General features: G+C 43.7%; 1 protein-coding gene and 1 pseudogene across 1 annotated transcript in view; one reads left to right on the plus strand and one right to left on the minus strand.

The window, feature by feature from the left end:
• The window catches only part of Zswim5 (zinc finger SWIM-type containing 5), a 104,853-nt gene that overhangs the window by 90,651 nt on the left and 4,480 nt on the right, over positions 1–9,722 (plus strand). Inside the window, exons 9-13 of the mRNA XM_055618534.1 lie at positions 922–1,182; positions 1,413–1,548; positions 2,336–2,493; positions 8,772–8,935; positions 9,640–9,721. Of these exons, the coding sequence (XP_055474509.1) occupies positions 922–1,182; positions 1,413–1,548; positions 2,336–2,493; positions 8,772–8,935; positions 9,640–9,721 (801 nt within the window). The remainder of the gene's footprint in view (positions 1–921; positions 1,183–1,412; positions 1,549–2,335; positions 2,494–8,771; positions 8,936–9,639; position 9,722) is intronic.
• Positions 5,234–6,281, minus strand: LOC129685137 (coordinator of PRMT5 and differentiation stimulator-like; annotated as a pseudogene).

Below are 9,722 nucleotides of genomic sequence, written 5' to 3' on the forward strand. Positions count from 1 at the left end.
CGTGCAAGCAGACATTATGATTAATCTTCACATGATCCTAGCATTACCTGCCACTTAATTGTCTAGAGCTTCTTAATAGAAAAAAAAAAGGGGGGGAAGGGAGAAAATAAAAATCTTTTTTGTTTTTTTTTGTTTTTGAGCTTATAATTATATCATTCCCTTTCTTCCCTCCAAACCTTCCCATGTACCTCTTTTGATTCCCCATGCTGGTCTTGAACTCGTACCCTCAAGCCATCCTCACATCAGTGTCCTAATAAGCTAAACTACAAGCATATGCCATCATACTTAGCTGGGACATTGGCTCTTAAACCAGTGTTCACTTCCTGAAATTCTGAGTGGAGTATATAAAATCATAATATAGAAGATGTGAATGTTTGCAAAGTAAGAGTTAAATGGATGGAGCCAGGTATCTGGGTAGAGATAAGATAACCCAAGCCAAGCTAGGGCAGGCCCTGATTGTTCTAATCTCCTGCATAGGGAATCCACATCTTTAGGCACCTTCATATAACTGCACAAGACACTTATAGCTTGAAGAACCTGATGTTGCACTGCTCTTCTGGTATAAGGTAATGGAGAAACCTAGAACAATGAGATGGTCTCATTCCTTTCAAGGTGCTCACACTGAGGTAACAGAAGCAGACACACAAACAATTGTAAACACTGGCAAAGATAAGACTTTATGCTTCCTTGACTGGCGTAGTCAATTTGTGTGATATAAAAGAGTGGGTTTTGCTGTTGTTGTTTTGTTTTGTTTTGCAGTTCTCATAATCTTTTTTCAGTATATTTTTCTTACTGCTCTGAGTTTCTCACATAGTTTTATGATGACTATTGAGCAACTGATATCCCAAAGTGGGACAGGTAGAGGCTCAGAAGAACATGTCAGACCTGTTCTAAAGAACCTGGTACACCTGTTGCCCTCAGATATGAATGAAAGCAGACTTCCTGCGTACCACCATGTACCTGTGGCTTCAGGCTGCCCCAACAGCAATGAGTCATACCTGTCACTGGCCCTGGAAGTTGCTCTGATGGGCATGGGTCAACAGAGGGTAATGCCTGAAGGCCTTTATGCACAGGACAAGGTGTGCCGTAATGAGGAGCAACTCCTAAGCCAACTCCAGGAACTGCAGCTGGATGATGAGCTAGTACAGACACTGCGGAAGCAGTGCATCTTACTGCTGGAAGGTAAGGGGGGGCCGTCTACAGTAACAAAATCTTTGGTTGTGACTCTGGGTTCCCTCTCTACTATAGAACAGGCATAGAAATATTCATGACATTAAAGAGTAATGAAGGTTTCTATGGTTAGCAAACAAACTCAGATGGGTCCTTGGGCTTTCAAGTCTAGGATGGAGTAGGCATACATGCATACATACATGCATACATGAATAACTGGCCGGCTCATCTTCTCCCCTCAGGAGGCCCCTTCAGCGGTCTAGGAGAAGTTGTCCACCGGGAGAGTGTTCCCATGCACGCCTTTGCAAAGTACTTGTTCTCAGCGCTGCTGCCTCACGATCCAGACCTGTCCTATAAGTTAGCCTTACGTGCCATGAGGTGGGTAGCCCATGTCCAGCCTGTTTGCCTCTACCAAAACAGAAGCTTTCAGTGCCCTCTCTCTTCACTTATCCTTTCTTTTCCCCCTTTGTCTAGTTCCCAAAACCAAGCCTCCCTTACAGTGGCTTAGGCATTTTCATACGATCTAGGCTCTAGGATTCTGTATTAATGAAGCACTTGGCCCCCCTCCCTATACTCATGGTAGATTGTCTGAGCAGGCCCACAGTAAATATGATGCCTCCCTGTTTTGGAGCCACTTGGGTAGCCTGAGAAGGGATTAATGTCCTTCCATAACTCTGCTCAGTCATGGGTGCAGGTACAGGTCCCCAGGGAAGTATATGAGAAGCAGAGATAAATATACATATTCAAAGACCTAGAAACAGTGCTCTATGAGAATCTTATTTTCAAACTACAATATGATTCTTGGTTTACGTGTGTGGGTCTCTGGGATACAGCAGGCCATACAGAGGAAGGATTTTAGGCCATAAGACTAAAAGTATTCCTTAGCTGAAAAGGAAATTCTTTGGGATCTGTTTCTTATGCTCTTCAAGATAACCCTATGACACTCTATGTGCCTGCCAAATTTCTTTATAGTAGGAACTATTCAGCTTGAGGTTTCTAAGTGCCCAAGTACCTGCCTGACATCTACTGTAGGTTTAAAACCCTTCAAAGCTCTCAGCCTGTCTTTCCCTAACCAATTCCTCCCCAGCAGAAAGCAAACTTCCCTAAAGGGGCTCACAATGACCAGAGTCTAAATGAAGCTGATGGCGCTTCCTGGGTCTTCTAGGTTACCTGTTCTAGAAAACTCATCTTCTGCAGGCGATACTTCCCACCCTCATAACATGGTGTCACTGGTGCCCAGCCGTTATCCTCGCTGGTTCACTCTTGGACACTTGGAATCACAGCAGTGTGAACTGGCCTCTACCATGCTGACTGCTGCCAAAGGTAAGTACAGGTAGATGTTAGACTCGAGTGCCCCTACTGTGACTACCAATCCAGGGCCCGTAGTCCCCTGAAAAACAGAAGCCATGTTCTCTGCTTACAAGAGCAGTGGGGAGCTTCATGCTGACTGCTCATTAGAAAGAGCACTTGGTTTCAGATCAGAATTTTTGCCCTAGTTACTAACTTAGGACCCTGAATATGTAGAATCCAATGATTTTTAAGTTTTTTTAAAATTATTTCATATTATGTGTCTGTATACATGAGTGCTGGTGTTCTGTGAGGTCAGAGGTTTCTGATTCCCCTCAGAGCTGGAGTTAACAGGTGGTTGCAAGCCCCCTGACATGAGTGCTGCAAACTGAGCTCAGGTTCTCTGGAAGAGCAATGTGTTCTTTTAACCAAAACCCATCTCTCCAGCTCCATAATGAAATTATTCTTATTTGTTTATGTTTATTTATTTTGTTTTATTATTTGTTTGTTTGAGACAGGGTTTCTCTGTGTAGGACTGGCTGTCCTGGGCCTACCTCTGTAGACTGGACTAGCCTCAGACTCACAGAGATCTAGCTGCCTCTACCTCCCAAGTGCTGGAGGATTAGTAATGTGCACCACCATGCCTGTTCTCACAATCAAATGATTTTTTTTTTATTAATTTTTTGAGACAGGGTTTCTCTGTGTAGCCTTGGCTGTCCTGGACCTGCTTAGTAGACCAGGCTGGCCTCGAACTCACTGCGATCCGTCTGCTTCTTCCTTTCTAAATGCTGGGATTACAGGCATGCACCACTGTACCAGGCTCCAAATGATTTTTAAGTCAACTTTTGAGTGTAATCTTCCATCTAATAAAGTCGGTTTATTTTTTCAACCTCAGTTTTTAAAATCTATAAGATGGAGTTCATTGCCAGTGACCTCTCAACTTCCAAGACCGTTGGAAGATGTAATGAAGAATAAGATAGGCCTAAATCTCCATACCAAATCAGAGTATGTGATTGTTCTACCACACTTGGTCAAAGGGTAGAGTCCAGAATGGGTCTGAGCCCTCTGAGCTCATGTAGTCATGTTGGCTTTGCAGGCTTTATCACAAAGAGCAGTGAAGAGGAGCTGTAGACACAGAGCTGCAACAGAATACCAGCTGCCATGGACCCTGAGGATTTGTACCAGGAAACTGTGTGGGCATTTCTTTTCAGACGTATTTTTTTTTTAAATATACTTTTTAAAAGTATCTTTGGTGGGGGTGCCTTCAGAGGCCAGAAGAGGCATCAAATTCCAGGGAACTGGAGTCACAAGTTTTGTAAGGTGCTTAGTATGGCTGCTGATATATACAATTGGGTCCTAATGGCAGAACAGCAGGTTCCCTTAACTGAGAAGCTGCCTCTCCAGCCCCATGATCTTGCCCTTTATGAATGTTTTGAAAGATAAACTCAGAAGTGATGGATGTACAGCTTGGAAGCTTATTTCTTCAGCCACCTAAAGTTGTAGCAAATAAGATTATTTTGTGACCATAAATTGTAATATTGTGCTGGTAACTGCAGAACTCTGTCAGTAAGACACAGAAGGTGTTACTATATTCAGATTCAAAATCCCTCAGATCATCAAACAGGCTTGAGTAAAAGTGTATTTCTAACGCAGTGTACATTCTTGCATATACTACCCAGACATACTAAGTGGATTACCCAAGTACTCTGTGGTTGGAAGTAAATATTCTGTGGGTTCTGCTCAGTATCGTTTTCTTCTGGCCTTAAATACGATACTCATCTTAGGCAGCTGTCATGGGTGGATTCAGGAGAACCTGACAAACTCCAGTGTGGTTATGTGGAATGAATGTAGCAGTTGTTTTCTCTCCAGGAATTGAATTCAAAATAGGAAGAGGTAATAATAATGAGAATCAGGTGGTTGAAAATGCCTACGAGCTTATCCACAACTGCACCCTTGGATTAAAAAAAACAAAAAAAAAAACCAAAACTGGCTGACCTCATTGAATCTAGGTGGGGGAAGTCTATCCAGACTCCCAGATGCCAACAGTGATAAATGGGATATGTAGTGTCTTAGTTTGTGTCTTATTGCTGTGAAGAGACACCATGACTAAGGCAACTCTTATAAAGGAAAACATTTAATTGGGGCTGTCACAGTTTCAGAGGTTCAGTCCATCATCATCATGGCGGGAAGCATGGAGTTGCCGAGAGTTCTGCCTGTAGATATGAAGGCTGCTGAAGGAGACTGCATCATACCGGGTGTGGGTTAGCCTCAAAGCCTACCTCTACAGTGACACACTTCCTCCAACAAGGCCGCAAAGGCCACACCTAGTACCACGGCAGCTCCCAGTGTGGTTCAAACACAGGAGTCTGCGGCGACTATGCCTGCTCAAACCACCGAAGACAGTACTGAGAATGAGCCCTTCCTCCATCCCTGGAAGCTAACCACCGTTATTAGCAAGAGCCAGAGGCTGAGGGAGGATGGGATTGTTGTGCGTACACCAGGCAGATGCACTGTGAAGCAGCCACAGGGCCTGAAAGACGTGACTCCTGTACGTGACTTCTGTACTTCCAGGCTGTATGAAAACTTACTGTGGTGCAGTTAACCCTAGCATTCATTTTCAGCCATCAGCATAGGTAATAGGTCTGTTTTTGTTTTTGTCTGAGCCCTGGCTATACTGGAACTTGCTCTGTAAACCAAGCTAGCCTGAAACTCACTGCCTCTACCTCCCAAGTGCTGGAATTAAAATGTTCACCACCACAACTGACATTCAGAGTTCACTTCTTTTTCCCCCCATCTTTATTTATAAAGAATACAACCCTGACACACAAAAATGCCAACACAATGCAAAGAGCCCATTAACAACAGTAACAACAAAATGGGAGGGCGGCAGGACCCCAGTTAACACCTGTCTGAGCCCACTGGGGAGCCACTGGAAACAATGCCTTGGAAAGGATATCTCACTTAAAACATAGGAAACAACTCTTGATCTGGGGGACACAAAAATTCCCCCAGGCAAAAAGTGAGACTTTTAGTCTTCAGCGTGATCAAACTGTCCTGTTTCAAAGACCATCTTCCAATAATGTGTTATCAGTGGAGGTGGATGGTGCCAGCTGGGGTCATATATCATGTCTCCTTGTGGGACACAGCACACCCAAGGTTTAATCTCTAAGAAATGTTGCATGGATGTCATTGACATTGTAAGGATTGCCTTGGTCCATTTTCAGCTCCAAGTCCCAGTGCTCATTAGAAAGATCAGCAGCCTGTTCCATGGGTGGGCAGGGTGGACCTTCTGACAGTTCCTGGGCATACATGTCCCCATCAGCTTCCTTGTCCACAGCAAAGCCTTCCTCTTCGGAACTTGGAGCCTCTCCACGGGTAGGAATATCATGAGGGATGCTCTGGGCTCTACTGGCTAGTTGATCCATGGCCATCTCCTTCTCTGTCTCCTGACCAGTGAGGTCAGCTGTGGCAAAGCCAGCCTCTGTGCTGGGGGCCTCCCCTGCAGTTGGCTTGCCTGGCCCCTGACCTGTGGCTACCTGAGGGTCCATGCCCTGCTGCCCACAGCTAAGGTGCCTGGGATGCTCCCCAGAGTTCACTTCTTAATCTGTTATGTTAACTCACAAAATCAAAGTATAGTCTTAGTTTGATGCTTTAAACAGCCCTAAAACAAAAAAAAATTAACTATTGTAGTGTGGAAATAGTAAATAAAAATTAAGCCATATACAGAGAAAATGCTAAAAACCATACCTAATAAAGAACTTAAATCCCAAATATACAAAGAATTCTTACGCTCATCAGGAGCCTGGGGATATAGACCAGTTGGTAGAGTGCAAGCCTCAGATGCTTCAAGGGCTGGGTTTAATCCCCAGCACCACGTAAACCAGGCAGAGCAGTGCACTTGTAAAATCACAGCACTCAGACAGTGGAGGAAGAGGATCGGGAGTTCAAGGGCAGACTCTGCTGCATAAATTCAAGGCCATCCTGGAATGCCTGAGATTCTGTCTTAAAAAAAAAAAAAAATCTAAAAAACAAACCAAAACAACAGTAAACCCCAGAAAACTGACAACAATTTAAAAACTGACAGAAGCTAAGAGAAGTACACACCTTTAATGCCAACACTCAGGAGGCAGAGGCAAGAGGATCTCGGAGTTTGAGACCAGCCTGGTCTACGTACATGTTCTGGGACAGCCAGACCTATATAGCGAGAGCTTGTCTCTACAATAAAATAAAATAAAATAGAGCTAGAGAGATGGCTCAGCAAGTTAAGAGCACATGCTCTTCCAGAGGACCTGAGTTCAATTCCCAGCAGCCACATTGTGGCTCACAACCATCTATAATGGAATTTGATGTCCTCTCCTGTCTTGCAGGCACACATGCAAACAGAGATCTCATGTACCTAAGTAATCTTTAAAAATAAATAAAATTAAAACTTACCACAGAACTGGAAAAACATCTTGCCAAATGTCTACAGATAGCAAACAAGTATATGAAATTACATTCATCAGGATCACGTATCACTGGGATATTATAAATTAAATCAACAAGCTATCACCATACACTGTTAGATGACTAAGAACAAAATGTCGGCAACAGTGTGGAAAAACAGAAACTCTTACTGCTGGGGGAATGCAAAATACCACAGCCACTTTGGAAGATAGTTTGGCAGGGTTTGGTTTTGTTTCTGTTTTTTGTTTTGTTTCATTTTTTGAGACAGGGTTTCTTTGTATAGCCTTGGTTGTCCTGGACTGCCTTTGTAGACCAGGCTGGTACTCGCAGAGATCCGCCTGCCTCTGCCTCCCAGAATGCTGAGATTACAGGCATACACCACCGAACCCAGCTTCCTGCTTTGTTTTGTATTTTTTTAAAGATTTATTTATTTATTGTCTATACAATGTTCTGTCTCCATGTACACCTGCCGCCAGAAGAGGGCACTATAGATAGTTGTGAGCCACCATGTGGTTGCTGGGAATTGAACTCCAGACCTATGGAAGAGCAGCCAGTGCTCTTAACCTCTGAGCCATCTCTCCAGCCCCCTGTATTTTTTTTTTTTAACAAAGCTAAATAGTCTTAATGTATTCCAGCAGTTGTGTTCCTAGGTATTACCCAAATGAGTCAAAGACACATACATATTCAAACCCGCTTAAGAATATTTACATATTTATTCACAACTGTGTCCAAAGCAACCAAAGTGTTCTTCAAAACACTTTGAAAAGATAAACTGTGATATATCCATATGGAATGTTAACATATCCAGATGGAATGTTATCTAGCAATAAAACAAAATAGATTTAGCTGGGGTTGGTAGTGCACGCCTTTAATTCCCGTACTTGAGAGGCAGGAGGCAGGTGGATCTCTGATTTCAAGGCCAGCAGAGTGAGTTCCAGGACATCCAGGGCTACACAGAGAAACCCTGTCTTAAGAAACAAACAACAACAAAAACTTTACACATAGGAACCTCACCGTGTATTGCATATTGCAAGAAGCCAATCTGAAAAGGCTGTGTTATTCCAACTGTATAAAATTGTAATTGTTAGGGTCTAGGGAAATGGGGAAAGACTTGTTGAACACAGGAGTTTTTAGGGCAGTGAGACTAGCCAGTATGACATTATGATTTATGGACTCATGTAATGTGTGTAACACACAGACAGTAAACTTTTAAAGTATGAAGTTCACTTAATATTTCTTTTTTTGTTTTTTTTTTTTTTATTTTGAGACAGGGTTTCTCTGTGTAGCCTTGGCTTTCTTGGACTCAGTTTGTAAACCAGGCATGGCTGGCCTTGAACTCACAAAGATCTGCCTGCCTCTGTGTCCCTGAGTGCTGGGATTACAGGCATGTGCCACCGCACACAGCTTTTCACTTAATATTTCAATTGAGTCACCAAATATATATGGGAGAGGTGAGGAGCTGGAGAGATGGCTGAGTGGAAGAGCACTGGCTGCTTTTCAAGAGGACCTGGGTTCAAGTCTCAGCACCTGCATGGTGGCTCACACCTTCCAATTACAGGGAACTTAAGGAACCCTCTTCCGACCTCTGAGGGTACCAGGTACACATTCAGTGCTCAGATCTATATATGCAGGTAAAACACCAATATACACAAAATAAAATAACTTTTAGAGAAAAAGATGGGAAAGGTGAATCCATGTGGGTGCCTAGGAACAGAAAGCTCCACCAGTGGATTTAGAAGAGACAGCTGACAGCTTGACCAACCAGAAGGGATGGTAGCGTTCAAGAGCATTGGCTAAATTAGCTCTAATCAGCTTACTGTCCCGGAAAACTCAAACAAACCCTGCCCCTGCCTTTCCAATCACTGCAGGGGACACGCTGAGGCTACGAACAATTCTGGAAGCAATACAGAAGCACATCCATTCTTCCTCCCTCATCTTCAAATTGGCTCAAGATGCATTCAAGACTGCTACTCCCACGGACAGCAGTGCAGACAGCACTCTGCTCAATGTGGCCCTGGAGCTGGGTTTACAGGTATGGCTATGACATCACTGTCTTAGCATTAGGTTTGTGGACTAATGACAGCTGGTAGCAGGTACTCCAAGGGGACTGAATATGAGCCATGTCTGGTGCTTTCTGCCTTCCAGAATACAAGTTCTAGGGTAGACAGAAGGTAAGGCGCCTGTAAAATCGGCCTTCATGTTAAAGTTAAGGCCAGAAGTAAAGTAGCTTTAGGCACTATGGTGACTTTAGGGTCACCATCTTCTCTACCTCCATCTCCCTCCAAGTCTCTTAAGGTATAAGAGCCTTGTTAATCATGAGAGAGCCTCATGAGAGGGGTGGGGAGAAATTAAACCTATCCACACAGAGAGAAAAGACCACTAGTTACGTAATGGACAACATTTGTTGTCAGGCTGGGAGTGTATCTCATTTGGTGGAGTGATTACCTACATGAAATAAGATCCTAGGTTGGCCCCTAACATTTCATGAACAGAGCATGGTGGGGTATATCTCCACTGTCAGTGCTGGGGAGGTAGAGGCAGAGGATTAGAAATTCTAGGTCATGGAGAATTGAAGGCCAACCTGGGCTACATGAGACCCTGTCTCAAACAAACAGCAAAAAAAAAAAAAAAAAAAAAAAAAAAATCGATTGCTTAAAAGAATACTATGGGGTAGAAGAGAGGAAAGGATCCCAACTGTTAGGCTTGGCCCACTAGAAATGCCTCTTCTGTGTCTAGGTAATGCGGATGACCTTGTCCACTCTTAACTGGAGGCGCCGGGAGATGGTTCGATGGTTAGTTACTTGTGCTACAGAAGTAGG

This window comes from Psammomys obesus, unplaced genomic scaffold (genome assembly GCF_907164565.1).
Source record: "Psammomys obesus unplaced genomic scaffold, mPsaObe1.curated_primary_1811, whole genome shotgun sequence".
In the NCBI taxonomy this organism is placed as follows: domain Eukaryota; kingdom Metazoa; phylum Chordata; class Mammalia; order Rodentia; family Muridae; genus Psammomys; species Psammomys obesus.